General features: G+C 41.3%; 1 protein-coding gene across 3 annotated transcripts in view; it reads right to left on the minus strand.

Annotated features, from left to right (window-relative positions):
* Window positions 1-1,860: 1,860 nt before the first annotated feature.
* Window positions 1,861-17,758, minus strand: part of esyt2b (extended synaptotagmin-like protein 2b) — a 46,798-nt gene continuing 30,900 nt past the window's right edge. For 2 of the 3 annotated variants that reach the window (XM_029661557.2, XM_029661559.2), the window contains 9 exons: window positions 14,664-14,738; window positions 14,427-14,513; window positions 11,212-11,361; window positions 5,888-6,270; window positions 5,674-5,772; window positions 4,898-5,029; window positions 4,238-4,343; window positions 3,570-3,619; window positions 1,861-3,148 (listed from right to left, as the gene is read on the minus strand). In XM_029661557.2, the coding sequence (XP_029517417.1) occupies window positions 3,103-3,148; window positions 3,570-3,619; window positions 4,238-4,343; window positions 4,898-5,029; window positions 5,674-5,772; window positions 5,888-6,270; window positions 11,212-11,361; window positions 14,427-14,513; window positions 14,664-14,738 (1,128 nt within the window). In that variant the 3' untranslated portion in view covers window positions 1,861-3,102. Of the gene's footprint in view, window positions 3,149-3,569; window positions 3,620-4,237; window positions 4,344-4,897; window positions 5,030-5,673; window positions 5,773-5,887; window positions 6,271-11,211; window positions 11,362-14,426; window positions 14,514-14,663; window positions 14,739-16,892; window positions 16,956-17,758 lie in introns of all 3 variants that reach the window. The other variant, XM_029661558.2, reaches the window with a different exon arrangement.

Raw genomic sequence — 17,758 nt, forward strand, 5'->3', positions numbered from 1 at the left:
GACTAGCAGCTACAGTGCACTCAGGAAAGTATTCAGACCCCTTCCCTTTTTCCACATTTTGTTACATTACAGCCTTGTTATAAAATGTATTAAATAGGTTTTTTTCCCTCACCAATCTACACCCAATACCCCATAATGTTTGTACATTTATAAACATAAAAACATGTAAATATAATATTTACATATGTATTCAGACCCTTTACTAAGTACTTTGTTGAAGCACCTTTGGCAGCGATTACGGCATGAAGTCAAATCAAATTGTATTTGTCACATACACCAAATACAACAGCTGTAGACCTTACAGTGAAATGCTTACTTACAAGCCCTTAACCAACAATGCAGTTTTAAGAAAAATACCCCAAAAAATAAATAAATAAAAGTAACAAATAATTAAAGAGCAGCAGTAAAATAACAATAGCGAGGCAATTAACAGCAGGTACGAGTAGAGTCAATGTGTGGGGACACCGGTTGGGTATGACGCTATAAGCATGGCACGCCTGTATTTGGGGAGTTTCTCTCATTCTTCTCAGCAGATCCTCTCACGCTCTGTCAGGTTGGATGGGGAGGGTCGCTGCACATTATTTTCAGATCTCTCCAGAGATGATCAGGTTCAGGTCCGGGCTCTGGCTGGGCCACTCAAAGACATTCAGAGACTTGTCTCGAAGTCACTGCTGCGTTGTCTTGGCTGAGTGCTTAGTGTCGTTGTCCTAATGGAAGGTGAACCTTCACCCCAGTCTGAGGTCCTTAGCGCTCTGGAGCAGGTTTTCATCAAGGATCTCTCTACACTTTGCTCTGTTCAACTTTCCCTCGATCCTGACCAGTCTCCCAGTAATTGCCGCTGAAAAACATCCCCACAGCATGATGCTGCTACCACCATGCTTCACCCCGGGATGGTGCCAGATTTTCTCCAGTTGTAACACTTGGCATTCAGGCCAAAGAGTTCAACCTTGGCTTCAGCAGACCAGAGAATCTTGTTTTTCATGGTCTGAGGGTCCTTTAGGTGCCTTTTGGAAAACTCCAAGCGGGCTGTCATGTGCCTTTTAGTGAGGAGTGGCTTCTGTCTGGCCACTTTACCACAAAGGCCTGATTGGTGGAGTGCTGTAGAGATGGTTGCCCTTTTGGAAGGTTTTCCCATCTCCACAGAGGAGACCATCAGGTTATTGGTCACCTCCCTGACCAAGGCCCTTCTCCCTGACTGCTCAGTTTGGCTGGGTAGCCAGCTCTAGGAAGAGTCTTGGTGGTTTCTTACTTCTTCCATTTAAGAATGATGGAGTCCACTGTTCTTGGGGACCTTCAATGCTGCACATTTTTTGGTACCCTTCCCCAGATCTGTGCCTCGACACAATCCTGTCTCGGCGCTCTACAGACAATTCCTTTGACCTCATGGCTTGGTTTTTGCTCTGACATGCTCTGTCAGCTGTGGGACCTTATATAGACAGGTGTGTGCCTATCCAAATCATGTCCAATCAATTGAATTTACCACAGGTGGATTCCAATCAAGGTGTATAAACATCAAGGATGATCAATGGAAACAGGATGCACCTGAGCTTAATTTCGAGTCTAATAGCAAAGGGTCTGATTCCTTATGTAAATAAGGTATTTCAAAAAAATATTAAACCTGTTTTCATTTTGTCATTATGGGGTATTGTGTGTAGATTGATAAGGAAAAACTTTAATTTAATACATTTTAGAATAAGGCTGTAATGTAACAAAATGTGGAAAAAGTCAAGGGGTCTGAATACTTTCCAAATGCACTGTAAATTCAGTAGGCGAACAGCCTCACAAAGGCTAACAATGATTATAGGGCCGGGCAACTTTTCACAGGGGAGTCAAGTCATTGCAGTCAACAACAACAACATCTCAAAACAAGATACTTTTTTAATTAAAGAGAAACAACTGTTTATTATTCAAAACAAACCATGAATATACTTATTCCAAACCTGAAAACTATTGATGCTAAAAGGTTTCATGTACATTTGTGAATGTGAAGGTGTTTAATGTTAATAAGGCACAGGAAAGATAACTGACAGGGGATTTAAGATGTTTGTAATGCACAACATGGAAGTGTTTCAAGATAAAACAGTATTCACTGTATGGCTTTACGTACAGGAGTAGCCTACGGCACATTCTGTCATCATTCGACAGATAAATACAAAAACTTCACACAATGTTGCTCAAAACTGACCATAACGTCTGGTGTAAGAAACCATTCATATATTATCCTCTATTAATTTACAAATGATGTATTACAATAATCAAACTCTTATCTCTATTTAGATATAATGTACAGCAGAGCAGAACATATCCCCGCCCTGACATATACCCCTCCATCTCAACATAATTCTATATTGCACTGAATCCCTCAAAATATACAGTGTAGAATATACTGAACCACAATTTCATCCTTTTTAGATGTGCTTTCAGTGGTAGGATTTTGAATCACTGTACTAGTAATTGATGTTTATTAGCATGAAGAAAACACATGGAAGTAAACAAAGACCAAATAACACTGCATGACAAAAATACATAAAACTAATGAACTGATCATCCATGTTCATGGCTTGTAACTACCATAGTAGCCATATCTGTCCCTTTGATGAGAATTCGTTCATCAATAGATATGGAGTCCATTCAATGACAAATAAAAAATAAAATAGGATTTCAACATCATTTCCTTCAATAGTAACAAATAAAAATGAAATCCCTGCATATCTTAATTAGTCCATTTTAGCCCAGTTATACATGTATAAACATTGACAACTTAGGAAAAAAGGCAGTAAAATGTGCTTTTTTTTTGTTGACACATGAACCTACATTTTCTGATAAACGTTTTGCTTTTAACAGGACAATTTTTTCGAAACTTTTGACGTCGTTGAATAGTGCAGGAACAGCATATTACAGTCAACCTGAAGTTGTATCTCTACTCAGGTCGACATGATAAAAGCACACACATTTAAATGGCAAAACAAATCGAAAGAAGAGGAAAATGATGTGCCCTTTGATAAGCGATAACACTATGTGAAAGCAGAGTGTGTTTCTACGAATGTCAATTGGTGTTTGTGATGATGGAGGTGCGGTCTTCCTGTGTCATTCTCTACCTCTCTATGCCTGGACTGTTTTGCGGTTGCCATCTTCAGTCAGATCATACCTACATGACAAGACAAGGAGTGAAAACACCAGTGGAGTGGACAAATGGCAATGGCAGAAACTAAAACATGACTAACAAATACAATCCAAATCTAATCAAACGTTATTTGTCACATGCGCCGAATACAACAAGTGTAGACCTCACTTACTTTCAAGCCCTTAAGTAAGCATTTCACGGCAAAGTCTACACTTGTTGTATTCGGAGGCATGTTACAAATAAAGTTTGATTTGATTTTGATTGTATTTGTATCATAATAGATACATATGATTTTTCTTCCAGCATATTGTCTCACACCCAAAGATGTAATCATGGAATAAACAACAAACAACCTAGTTCATTTCACCAAATCAAATTTGTATCAAATGATAACACAAATACAACACAGAGCTGACAATACAAACTGGGTAAAAGAGCATCTTACCATTGTGTCCAGCCCTTGGATATATCCTCAACACTCAAATCCACCATCACCTGTTATAAGTACAGTCGCATTGCAGGCATCAACAACAATCAGATAATTCATCATGAAAATCAAAGTCCTTCATTTTTAAAGTACAACAATGTTGTGTCCCAAATGGCACCCTTTTCCCAACACAGTGCGCTCATAGGGCTCTGAAGTATTGCACTATATAGTGATGGATTCTGACTTCTAACCTTGAAAATATGAAACATCCTTATTCGTGTCACTGAGGGAGAGAGGGGAATGTGGAACATTTGCATTCTGTCAGAATATGATATGGTTAGACATCAGGGATCCTATGGGAAGGAGAAGGCCACAGTCTGGTACAAGATAACAGGACAGCCGTTGGGGAGGAGTGTGGAACTTGGGGCCAGGGTCAGGTCAGATGAAGTGAGGAAGAACTGATCACTAAAGTTCTGTCCAGCAACTGAGGTGTATTGGCTGTTAAGATGTGTAAGGAGGAAAATTCACCTAAATGTATACCTGTGCTGGTGGAACCATGTCTTTGTCTTACGCAGCTGTGTGACCCAGTGGTTGAGTAAACTTGGTTTGAGCTTTACTAATCGTAAACTCTTGATTTAGAATAGGGTGCCATTTGGAACAGACTATCTTTTGTGAGGAGACACTACCTTCCCGAGGAGTCCTCTGTGTTTGGACAGTATACTCCCTCCGTTCTTCACAGCGATGTCCAGAGTTCTCCTGTGCAGCTCCACCATGGACACACTGAACTCAAACCTGCAGATGAACAAAACACACACTTTAGGATTCTCCTTTGTTTATTTCTGAGTGATGATTTCCTACTGCAGTGATACTGGGTGATGAATGAATATAATACATGATGTGATTAATTTTTGCGATGGTTAAATAGTTGCATAATGTAGGAGGTGGCCATAGAGATTGATAAGGAAAAACTTTACTTTAATACATTTTAGAATAAGGCTGTAACGTAACAAAATGTGGAAAAAGTCAAGGGGTCTGAATACTTTCCGAATGCACTGTAAATTCAGTAGGCTAACAGCCTCACAAAGGCTAACAATGAATATAGGGCCGGGCAACTTTTCACAGGGGAGTCAAGTCATTGCAGTCTACAACAACACCTCAAAACAAGATACTTTTTTAATTAAAGAGAAATTACTTAAAAGATCTATATGTAATTAAGAGTCAAGTCATTGCAGTCAACAACAACACCTCAAAACAAGATACTTTTTTAATTAAAGAGAAATTACTTAAAAGATCTATATGTAATTCTATGGAGGTGGCCTACAGTGAACGTCCGGGTCAGAACTCACGTTTGATCATACACAGGGTTCAGGGTTTTCTTTATGTTGCTGGTTTTCCTCCGGCCTGTCCGGCTCTTGTCAGGGAGCAAGTAAACCCGAACGAAAGGATCTGATCCATCCTTAGTGAACGCAATGAGGTTTCTGAAGGCAAAATGTACAGGGGTCATTCAGGCACATTGACATCTGAACAGAGTATGTCCTGACATTGTGGTAATTGAAATTAACACAGAGGGGCGGTTTCCTGGACACACATTATAAGCTTAGTCTTTGACTAAGGCACTTTCAATGGAGAATCTCCCCCCTTTTCCCCCCAATTTCGATATTGTCTCATTGCTGCAACTCCCCAACGCGCTCGGGAGAGGCGAAGGTCGAGTCATGCTTCCTCCGAAACAACACCCGCCAACTTAACCCAGAAGCTAGCTGCACCAATGTGTCGGAGGAAACATCATCCAACTGACGACCGAAATCAGTCTGCAGGCGCCCGGACCGACACGAAGGAGTCGCCAGAGCGCAATGAGCCAAGTAAATCCCCCCCGGCCAAACCCTCCCCTAACCCAGAAGTCTCTGGGCCAATTGTGCACCGCCCTATGGGACTCCCCGTCACGGCCGGTTGTGACACAGCCTGGGGTCGAACCCGGGTCTGTAGTGACACCTCAAGCACTGCGATGCAGTGCCTTAGACCGCTGCTCCACTCGGGAGGTCTAGGACAAGGCATAATCTGTGTCCAGGAACCTGGCCTATATAGTATATTTGGCTAGTCTAGTGTGATACATGAGGCCACTGACCGACAGGCGTGCACCACCACGATGAGCTTGTTCCTCTGGGAGCTGTGGCGGACAGTCAGCTGGATCTCCCCCAGGGGGTAAGGACTAGGGGCAGACCCACTGAAAATGCAACACAGCACAGATTATGGATTTGACTTTCCTTCATGATAGTGATTGTGTGTGTGTGTGTGTGTGTGTGCATGTGTGTGCACGTGAGTGTGTGTGTGGGATTTACTTCTGCAGCTGCCTGAGCCTCTGCTGCAGCTCTTGGGTGGCGAAGGGTAGGGAGATGTCCGAGGCCAGGCTGGCCATGGAGTCCTTATGGGGCAGATGTTTCTGGGAGTTGGATATGGTGGTGCTCAGGTTGGAAGTGCTCCTGATAGAGGTGCTCCTGATGGGGCTGCCTCCGTACGGCTCCTCCTTTCGCTCCTCCCTGCGATGTAGGGAGTGGGTGGAGGCCTCCATGGGTGGTGTTGGGGTGGTGTAGGCTGGGGGGAGCGGCGACTCCGATGCGGAGAGTCTCTGGGAGGGGACGGTGGGGTTGACCTCGCTGGCTTTCCTCACCTGGACAGAGGAGAGCTGGTCCGATGCACTTGTCTGCTTCTCCAGGCACAGAACCTATGACACAGACGAGCAGAGCACAGTACCTTAAGAATACTGTACACTGTAATGGAAAACTGTAAATAATATGGTAATTTGGGGGTCTACAGTAAAATACTCTGAAACGTTTTGCTGCAGCATACTGTCAATTCTAAAGCATTGTGGGAAAATGTTGTGGGCGGGGCAAAGTATTGCTGTATTTTGAGAGGTCCTGTAATACCACCATCTTTGGAGCGCCAAAAACACTTTTGACTAGTGGGTGCCTGGTATTGTTGTTTCTGGCTCATTAACATATTTTGAAGATTGATAGATTTGTTGCACCCGTGATTGAGAATGCTATACCAATTGAATTCCTATGTGGTTATAGTGCCCCATCAATTTGTATAGGGAACAGTTTGGACTGGCAGCAAGTCTTCCAGAAAATTGGAACGGAAATGGAGCTCCACCTGGAGCTTCCATCCAGCTTGGAAAGACTATCGTGCAACATCAAAAAGCCTTCATCAAAAAGCCTTCATCAAAAAGCCTTCACCGCTGCTCGATCAGCTGACTTTTCCAACTTGATTGAGGAGAATAAAAACAGTCCAGCTGCTTACTGGACCCTATTCTAACTAACTAATAAAATAGCTACTTCCTGTGCCCTCCTATGTTGAACACAACAAATGGCTCCCTATCCTCCGGATGTGTACCTAACTCACTAAAAGTGGCAAAAATAAAGACTTGAAAAAGCCAAACCTTGACCCGGAAAATTTTAAAACTGAAAAAGCTGCTCAGCAACTTGCTGCCTTCACAAAGACAAATAATATATATAAAACTCTCCAGTCTGGTTTTAGACCCCATCATAGTACTGAGATCGCACTCGTGAAGTTGGTTAATTACCTTTTCATGGCATCAGACCAAGGCTCTGCTCCTGTCCTCGTGCTCCTGTTGCTTTAGACACCATCGATCACCACATTCTTTTGGAGAGATTGGAAACCCTAATTGGTCTACACAGACAAGTTCTTGCCAGGTTTAGATCTTATCTGTCGGAAAGATATCAGTTTGTTTCTGTGGATGGTTTGTCCTTTAAGTTTCGGTGTTCCGCAAGCTTACGTTTTAGGACCATTATTGTTTGCACAATATTCTACCTCTTGGGGATGTCATTCGGAAACACAATGTCAACTTTCACTGCTATGCAGATGACACACAGCTGTACATTTCGAAGAAACATGGTTAAGCCCCAAAATTGCCTACCCTGGAAGCCTGTGTTTCAGACGTAAGGTCATTTTTTAACTGAGATAAAACAGAGATGTTAGTTCTAGGTTCCAAGCAACGAAGAGATCTGCAGTTTGATCTTGATGGTTGTACATTCGTCTCAAATAAAACTGATGGACCTGCTCTGGACCCTGATCTCTCTTTTGCCAAATATATCAAAAATATTTAAAGGGCAGCTTTTTTTCCATCTTCGTAACATTGCAAAAATCTGAAACATTTTGTCAAAAAATTAATTAATTAGCTAATACATGCTTTTGTTTCTTCAAGATTAGACTACTACCTAACTCCTACCTAACTCTCCAATTTGGTACTGCTGTACATACCTACACATACACTTTGGTCACAAGACGCAGACCTCCATATTGTTCCTAGAAGCAAACAGCTGGAAGCAGGGCTTTCTCCAATAGAGTTCTATTTCTATGGAATGGTCTGCCAATCCAGAGAGAGACGCAGACTTGGTCTCAACCTTTAAGTATTTACTGAAGACTCTTCAGTAGGTTCTATGATTGAGTGTTGTCTGGCCCAGGGGTGCGAAGGTGAATGGCAAGGCACTGGAGTGACGAACGCCTCTTGCTGTCTCTGCCTGGCCGGCTTCCCTCTCTCCACTGGGATTCTTTGCCACTGACCCTATTACGGGGCTGAGGCATTGGCTTGCTAGTGCTCTCGCATGCCGTCCCTAGGAGGGGTGTATCATATCGTGCCAGGCTTTTTTCCGCTATACTGAACTTGAGTGGGTTGAGTCACTGACGTGATCTTCCTGTCCCCTGACCCCCCCCCCCCCCCCCCCCGTCTCAATCTCCAGTATCTATGCAGCAATAGTATATGTGACAGGGGACTAGGGTGTGTCCTATCTGGTGTAATTCTCCTGCCTTATCTAGTGTCCTTTGTAATCTTAAGTAATTCTCTCTCTCTCTGAATGCTTGGCTATGAAAAAAATTGACATTTACTGCTGATCTGTTGCACCCTCTATAACCACTGTGATTATTATTTGACCCTGTTGGTCATCTATGGAAGTTTGAACATCTTGAAGAACGATCTGGCCTTAATGGTCATATACTCTTATAATCTCCACCGGGCACAGCCAGAAGAGGACTCTCTAGGTTTCTTCCTAGGTTCCTACCGTTCTAGGGAGTTTTTCCTAGCCACCATGTTTCTACATCTGCATTGCTTTCTCTTTGGGGTTGTAGGCTGGGTTTCTGTCTAAGCATTTTGTAACATCTGCTGATGTAAAAAGGGCTTAATAAATACATTTGATTGATCGAAGCATTTAGGATTTCCAGCAAATTGTGTTGAAAATAGGTTTATTACCCAAGGCTTTGTTCAACACAGTGTACATTAGTGGCACCTGCTGGTCAAAATCATTTAGAGCAGACAAATTATTATAGATGAGGTCCCACATGCCATAGCGCATGCGCAGCGTAGCCTATTTGTCTTCTACCGAAACTAATACCAAACCAATCAGGGGGTTGATCAACGAAACAAAGCTTCGGACGTAATTGATCATATGCTGATACAGGCATCGGCACACTGATTTGAAGTACCCTGCTTAGCGATTTTAACGCATGCCTTGGGGCTCCGATAATCAAACCTAACATCACTACTGTAATGTGTAAACCCTTTACCTAGCAGCCAACCTGCTTGCACCCAATCCCTTGTAAATACAGTAAAATACTGTGAAATACAAACCTCTCCCCTCAATGAATTAATGAATTGGATCCATCCATTCATTCACAACCTTTACGGTATTGTACTCTGTGTCATTACACAGTACTTGCTTTGATACCGTATTTATGTTACAGTAGTTGTACTGCGATATGAAATACAGAATTTTACTTGCCACCATGCTGCCTGTAAGCTGTCAAATTCACAGTAACCCATTCACAGTGGACATTGTGATGGGAAGTTCTATTGACACATTTCAAATCGGTAACTTTTGAAAATAGACAGCAGGTCTATTATGGTTGCATCTCAAATGACTCCCTATTCCCTAAAACGTTGAGCTCTACGGGCCCTGGAATAAAAGTACAGTAGTTATTTACAGTTGAAGTCGGAGGTTTGCATAGACCTTAGCCAAATACATTTAAACTCAGTTTTTCACCATTCCTGACATTTAATCCTAGTAAAAATTCCCTGTCTTAGGTCAGTTAGGATCACCACTGTGTTTTAAGAATGTGAAATGTCAGAATAATAGGAGAGAATTATTTATTTCATCACATTCCCAGTGGGTCAGAAGTTTACATACACTCAATTAGTATTGGGTAGCATTGCCTTTAAATTGTTTAACTTGGGTCAAATGTTTCGGGTAGCCTTCCACAAGTTTCCCACAATAAGTTGGGGGAATTTTGGCCCATTCCTCCTGACAGAGCTGGTGTAACTGAGTCAGGTTTGTAGGCCTCCTTGCTCGCAAACGCTTTTCAGTTCTGCCCACACATTTTCTAGGGGATTGAGCTCAGGGCTTTGTGATGGCACTCCAATACCTTGACTTTGTTGTCCTTAAACCATTTTGCCACAACTTTGAAGTATGCTTGGGGTCATTGTCCATTTGGAAGACCAATTTGAGACCAAGCTTTAACTTCCTGACTAATGTCTTGAAATGTTGCTTCAATATATCCACATCATTTTCAATCCTCCTGATGCCATCTATTTTGTGACGTGTACCAGTCCCTCCTGCAGCAAAGCACCCCCACAACATGATGCTGCCACCCCCGCGCTTCACGGTTGGGATGGTGTTCTTCGGCTTGCAAGCCTCCCCTTTTTCCTCCAAACATAACAATGGGCATTATGGCCAAACAGTTCTATACTTTGTTTCATCAGACCAGAGGACATTTCTCCAAAAAGTATGATCTTTGTCCCCATGTGCATTTGCAAACCGTAGTCTGGCCATTTTATGGCGGTTTTAGAGCAGTGGCTTCTTCCTTGCTGAGCGGGCTTTCAGGTTATGTTGATATTGGACTCGTTTTACTGTGGATATAGATACATTTGTACCTGTTTCCTCCAGCGTCTTCACAAGGTCCTTTGCTGTTGTTCTGGGATTGATTTGCACTTTTCGCACCAAAGTACATTCATCTCTAGGATAAAGAACATGTCTCCTTCCTGAGCGGTATGCCGGCTGCGTGGTCCTATGGTGTTCATACTTGCGTACTGTTGTTTGTACAGATGAACGTCGTACATTCAGGTATTTGGAAATTGCTCCCATGGATGAACCAGACTTGTGGATGTCTACAAAAAAAACATTTCTGAGGTCTTGGCTGATTTCTTTTGATTTTCCAATGATGTCAAGCAAAGAGGCACTGAGTTTGAAGGTAGGCCTTGAAATATATCCACAGGTACACCTCCAATAGGCTAATTGACATAATTTGAGTCAATCAGAAGCTTCTAAAGCCATGACATAATTTTCTGGAATTTTCCAAGCTGTTTAAAGGCACAGTCAACTTAGTGTATGTAAACTTCTGACCCACTGGAATTGTGATACAGTGAATTATAGGTGAAATAATCTGTCTGCAAACAATTGTTGGTAAAATTACTTGTGTCTTGCACAAAGTAGCTGTCCTAACCGACTTGCCAAAACTATAGTTTGTTAACAAGACATTTGTGGAGTGGTTGAAAAACGAGTTTTAATGACTAAAACCTAAGTGTATGTAATCTTCCGACTTCAACTGTACATAGGGAATAGCGTGCCATTTGGGAGGCAGCTATACATATCCTTACCCTGAGAGCCAACTTGAGTTTGAGTGTGGAGCTGGGTCCAGAGTTCCTCAGGGAAAACTGCTGAGTAAACGTCATGTCTTCCTCCTCCAACAGACCACTCAAGGGGACTGTAAGATTACCCAGGGTGCACTTGTGCTTGTCATCCTTCACCTGGGCATAGACAGTCCAACAAAGGGTTAACATATTAGATATCCTATAATTCACATACACTTACTGTAAATTCAATGTTTGACCCATCCAAAAAACATCAGATATGTCTAAAGTACATAGTGTATAGAAATACAGTGCATTCAGACCCGTTGACTTTTTCCACATTTTGCCACATATTCTCCATGTCTTCTACAAAGGATAGGAAAGGTTGCCAGATATTATAAAATGTAATTGCAGATCCCCTAACGGAGTAGTGTACTTTCTCTGGCTTGAGATGTTGCGTAACTTCCTTTATCCAATGATTAAAAGGAGGAGGAACCCAATCCTTCCACTTAAATAGTATAAGATACCTAGCTAGAAAAGTAGTAAATGCCAACATGTTGCCGGTATAACTGTTTAGAGGGCCTCCTGTGGTGCCACTCCGAATAATGCAATAAAGGCAGAAGGTTCTATGGGTGTCTCCAGTATCTAAGAAAACGTCTCAAAAAGTGATGTCCAGAAATCTGTCCAAAAATTGTGTAATAAAGTAGCAGGAGCCTGCTAACATCGGTCACAAGTGGGACCTATTTCTAGTCTATTGGACAATTTTGGCCTCGTGCAATTTTTTGATTTGACCTTTAAAAATATAATCTAGAAGGGAAGTAGCTGGGCGTGATGGGAAGTATGAGAGTAGGAAGATACAAAACTACGCAAATGCAGTATCTAAAGAAATGGGATCGAGCAATATTGAACTTTTGTACTCACTGTTCAAAAGATACAAAATCCAAATCAATGTACAAGTCGTTCAGTGTGGAGATCCCTTTTCCGGACCAGATAGGAAACGCCCGGTCAAATAATGATGGAGAGAATGCAATGGTTCTTTAGTAAATGGGGCAGAAGTTGAAAATTCACCGACCAAACGATCGCCTGAACTGTTTCCAGATTTCTTTTAGAATGTTTCTAAATAGGGATTTTTAGTGTATTTGGAAACGGGCTCAGCTAATTCAAGTTTTGAGCAGAGTAAGGCAGCTAAAGAGGTGGGGCCACAGGATGAGATCTCCAAGGTAAAAAAAAAGAAGAAATTAGCTTCATAGAGATCTTTCAAATTGTGTGTGACCCAAATATTTCAATTTCTGCGTAGTCACTCTGAAGGGCACACGACTACCAGACGTTTGCATGGCAGAGTTTGAGGAGAATGATTCCTCAAATACGGAAAGCAAGAAAGGAGAGAGTTCATCTGAGAATTAAAAACTACAAGAATTTGCTCGGAAAATCGGGTCCAGGGGATTTACCACACTGCATAGATTTAATTGCTAACACACTCTCTTTTACAGAGAGCTGTTCTTCTCATTCAGCAGCTCTCTCAGGCTCAACTGTAGGAAGTTCTCAAAGAAGGTGTCGAGTAAGTTAGCATTACCAGCCGATTCCGAAGTGTATAATTGTGAGTAAAAGTTATGAAAGCATGAATTGACCTCTGAACTATCAATTACATTTATCTCAGTTATCTCAGGTATGGTTTGATTTGCGGTTCTGGTGTGCTAGAATTTTCCCTGATTTCTCTTCATGTTCGTCATTTTTCGTATCAAGATTTACTCATTCGATTTTCAGCCTGTCGAGTTGAAAGAAGAAAAAAAACTGTCTGAAGTGTTAAACGTTGTTTCAGGAAATCTGCAAATGAAGAGGTTGAATATGTCATTTTAAAATACAAGATTTTATTTGTAAGTTCTCCCTAGGCGCTGAATGTTGCACTTCCTTAATGTTGCGCTGTACGAAATAATGTGGCCCCTTAGATAAGCCTTTGATTGATTCCTATACAGTTGTAGGAGACATTCCTTTGAATAAGGTTTGAATAAGCTCGAGAAATAGTTACATTTGAGATGATATAAAAGAAACAAAAGGTTTCTTCTGATAGCAGTAGTAGTGAGAACAAAATAACAAAACGAACCGTGAAGCTGATATGAGAAGTGCAGACAGGCAACTAAACATAGAATAATAACCCACAAACTATCCAAGGCATATGGCTACCTAAATATGGTCCCCAATCAGAGACAACGATAAACAGCTGCTCTGATTGAGAACCAATCTAGGCAACCATAGACATAAAAACACCTAGACTGGAAAAAACCCATAAACATAAACCCTCATCACACCCTGACCTAACCAAAATAATAAAGAAAACAAAGATAACTAAGGTCAGGGCGTGACACATTGTGAACGGTATGTTTTTACTCATTAAAAATGGCCGCCCTTCTGATTTTAGAATGAAAATTGGAATGATATGATTGACCGATCCACCCTCCTTTGAAACGAGAGTGGTCGGACGTGCGGAGATGTGAACCATTGTGGTGGCAGTATCACACTGTGGGGATGTTTTTCAGCGGCAGGGACTGGGAGACTAGTCAGGATCTAGGGAAAGATGAACGGCGCAAAGTACAGAGATTCTTGCTGAAAACCTGCTTCAGAGTACTCAGGGCCTCAGACTGGGGCGAAGGTTCACCTTCCAACAGGACAACGACCCTAAGCACACAGCCAAGACAACGCTGGAGTGGCATCGGGACAAGTCTCTGAATGTCCTTGAGTGTCCCAGCCAGAGCCCGGACTTGAACCCTATCGAACATCTCTGGAGAGACCTGAAAATAGCTGTGCAGCGATGCTCCCCATCCAACCTGACAGAGCGTGAGAGGTTCTGCAGAGAAGATTGGGAGAAACTCCCAAAATACAGGCGTGCCAAGCTTGTAGCGTCAGGCTATAATTGAGGCTGTAATTGCTGCCAAAGCTGCTTGCTGCCAAAGCTGCTTCAACAAAGTAGTGTGTCAAGGGTCTGGGGGGGTTCCAATAAATTAGCAAAAATGTCTAAAAACCTGTTTTTGCTTTGTCATTATGGGGTATTGTGTGTAGATTAATGAGAAGATATTTATTTTTTTAAATCAATTTTAGAATAAGGATGAAACGTAACAGAATGTGGAAAAGGCCAAGTGGCCTGAATACTTTCCAAATGCACTGTAGATCACCTACCCGTTGTGGTATGGTGAAAAATAAATGTAAATGTACAGTACATAGTTGTTAACTAAGGTGTGGGACAGTACCTCCACTTCCAGCTCCTGCCTCCTGGGGTTATGGACAAGGAAGGAGAAGGCTTCCTCCCACATTGGCTCATTGGTCTTATAGCGGATCTGAAGGCAACACATATAGAATAGAATACAATGAAATAGAATAGAATAACTGTATTTATTTAAAACATCCTCAAAGTGTAAGAGAAATATGTGGTTTTCAATGACCATTTCCAATTATCTACAGAAACCATACCCACAGTAGTTTCTTACCTTACTCTCAAATGATTTGTTCCCAACTGTGAAATAGACATAAGGACTTGGTTCACTGCTCGTTTTCTTGCCGGACTGTGAGAGATGACCAGGAAAAGAGTGGCTCTGAACGAGTGTTACTAAGACATAAACACACGCTGAAAACATTGTTATTCTTCAGCTAATTGTAGTAACAAAGTTATTATACAGTAGAAACACACTGAAAATCACTGATAAAATGGGTAGAAGTGTCTATCCTGAGATGAAAGAGAATATCATTTAGGCTGCATCCCAAATGGTTCCCTATTCCTTATTTATATTTTTTTTTTGGGGGGGGGAATGGACAGTAGCTAGGAAATGGTCAACCTTGGTCTTAATTCTTCATTCTGATTTCAAGCTCCTTCTCAGCTTTGAAATCCAATAACTTTCACTGTTGGCAACCGGTTTATACCTTGTGCATATAACAATGTGTGTTTCCCAAATGCCACCATATTCCCTGTGTAGTGCACTACATTTGAGGAAGGCCCATACAGTAGGCTCTGGTTAAACGTAATGCACTATATAGGTAATAGGGTGCCATTTTGGACACATCCAGTGTATGAGTCTAAAGTTACCAAACTTAAGTGCATCCCTACCTCCTGGAAATGGCTTTAGTCTGATAAAAAAAAGACTGATTTATAAAACAGCCTGAGAGAGACACAACCCCAAACTATCACATGCCAGAATATGTTTTTAGTCAGAAGTCAAAAGGAATGGTTAAATGCAGATTTACATTCAGGACAAATTATTATATTAGTCCAAACTCTATATTAAAATGTGCACACTCTAAAAAATGCTAGGTAAAAAACAACTCAGCGCTGGATAAATCGTGGACAGAACACATTTTGGGATATTTCAACTTTCTTTGAAGACTGGAGGTGTGGCTTAGTAGGGGCTTGTAGGGGCATGGCTTTATTATAGTTATTTTTGGTCACTCGTGATAGTAAATGTCATTCAGGTTAATCTGTTCTATTGTATTGCCATCACATGTTAAGATTGAGCAATGACACTTTTGTAGCTGAGGTTTATAGAGTTGTTCAACTGGCCACACATATTCCCTTGTTGATATAGTTACCACTTTGTTATAATATATTTTTTTTTAAATGTTAAATTTATATTAATATATGTCATGTGCAAAAATATTGAAGGAAAATGTTGATTTGCAATGTACAAACTTAACATGAACAAGAATTACCTTTACTTTCATGGGTGGCCAAAAATAATTATCTGGAAACTCACCCCCAGGGCATGTCTTCTTTAAATATAAATGTAATAACATTATTACTTAAACATTATAACAATGTGGTAACTCTCCCAACATTGGGATATGCTTAGGCACTTGAGGAACTCATACTCTTGTGTAAACCCCATAAAAGCTACAAAAGTGTGCGCAACGTTAACGTATGATGACAATACAACAGAACATGAACCATAATTATGTATACCTGCACGGGTGGCCAAAAATAACTATCTGAAAGCCACAACCTACTAAGCCACGCATCCAGTCTTCTGATCTGGCAGGGTCATAGCTCAATAACCCAGCATCAATAACCCCAAAATCAAATTAGTTGGGTCAACTGGTTGGGTCAAAATAACCCAACGTGTGTTCTGTCCAATATTTACCCAAATTGGGTTGTTTTTAACCCAGCATATTTTTGAGTGTAGAGGGTGAGTGAGGTTTTGATTTCTCGTCCCCCTCTAGTTCTCTCTCTCTCTCTTTCTTCATCTACCAAATTAACATGTTTTGAACTTTGATGAACATTATAGTGCATGTCATTAAAAATCTGTGGCCATTTTGTATCAAGCGTCTCAGAGTAGGAGCTCTGATTTTGCATTTAAGATCACAATGAATAAGATTACATGACAGAGGGACCTGGATCAGCAGTCTAATACTCTTGAGATGCTCGGTGCATACGGCCCCTGGTTTGTAAAGGTCCAGGTATGTGAAAAATCCAGTTCTCATAGTGTGCAGTAAATAAAATGCTATAATGTGATGCTTGAAGCGATAAAAGAGTACAGACAGACATAGACAGAGCGATCACCCATCTCCAAGCGTGAATGAACAATTACTCACAATGAACAAACAATGCGTAAATGAGCAAAAATAATCAAAGTCAATTTGGATGGCACAAAGTAAGGACGGGCACAGACTGAGACCATTATAAGCTGTCTGTGTGTGCTGGCATGCATCATCCCACTTCCTTACTTTACCTTCAGGGATTTATAGACAGAGGCTTGTTTCAACACGTCATGGTTGAAATGAAACCGGTCGCTCTTTAATCCAAAGGGGGGGGGGGGGAGAAAAATCACATCCGGAGTTAGTAGGACCGAAGGGGACTGAGTACGATTAGGTTTAGCTTTGGTCCAGGATGTCGCTAGTGAGCGTGTAGAGGAACGACGGGCTGGACCAAAGCTAGATTAGGTTGTCTTACGGTATGAAAACAACAACAATCCAGAGAGAATGGAAAAGGAAAGGAGACAGCCAAGAAACAAAGCAAGAGGATTGTCCAAGATATAAATAAAAAAAAGGTCCATCTATGAACAATAGAGAACAAAGCAGACATTACAACGAACGGAGAAGGCAGTATAAAAGAAAAGCTGTACGGTGAATGAAAAGATTCTTCTATTCGGGAGAAGCTATAGAAATTAATTGCCGGGAGGACCTTGTGATGGGGGATGTTGTTTAGCTCAAGCTAATAAGAGATCTGACAGTATTTCAATATTCTCTGACTTAGACTTAACTGTCCACTAGACAGACACTAAAAGCAACAGCCGTCAACACATCCTTAAAGTAATGCGCCACAAATAGCCCCCTCAATCAAATACCCTGAGACCTTCAAATCAATAGTTCTTGGAAACCATATTGTCCCTGCCTGCACCTTGTTGTTGGATGAAAGATGAAGCACTATCCTCTATCCTGAGTTATTAGAATTATTATTTAGTCTATAAGATAAAAAAATATTTATGATCTACCCGCTATCGAAAATTGTATAATAATATTATTGGATTTAGAACCATGCAGCAGAGTCAATCGACATGCTTTATGGTACAAGACTCACTGCAGTAGGTCTGTTACT

The sequence above is a fragment of the Oncorhynchus nerka genome, linkage group LG6 (genome assembly GCF_034236695.1).
Source record: "Oncorhynchus nerka isolate Pitt River linkage group LG6, Oner_Uvic_2.0, whole genome shotgun sequence".
In the NCBI taxonomy this organism is placed as follows: Eukaryota; Metazoa; Chordata; class Actinopteri; order Salmoniformes; family Salmonidae; genus Oncorhynchus; species Oncorhynchus nerka.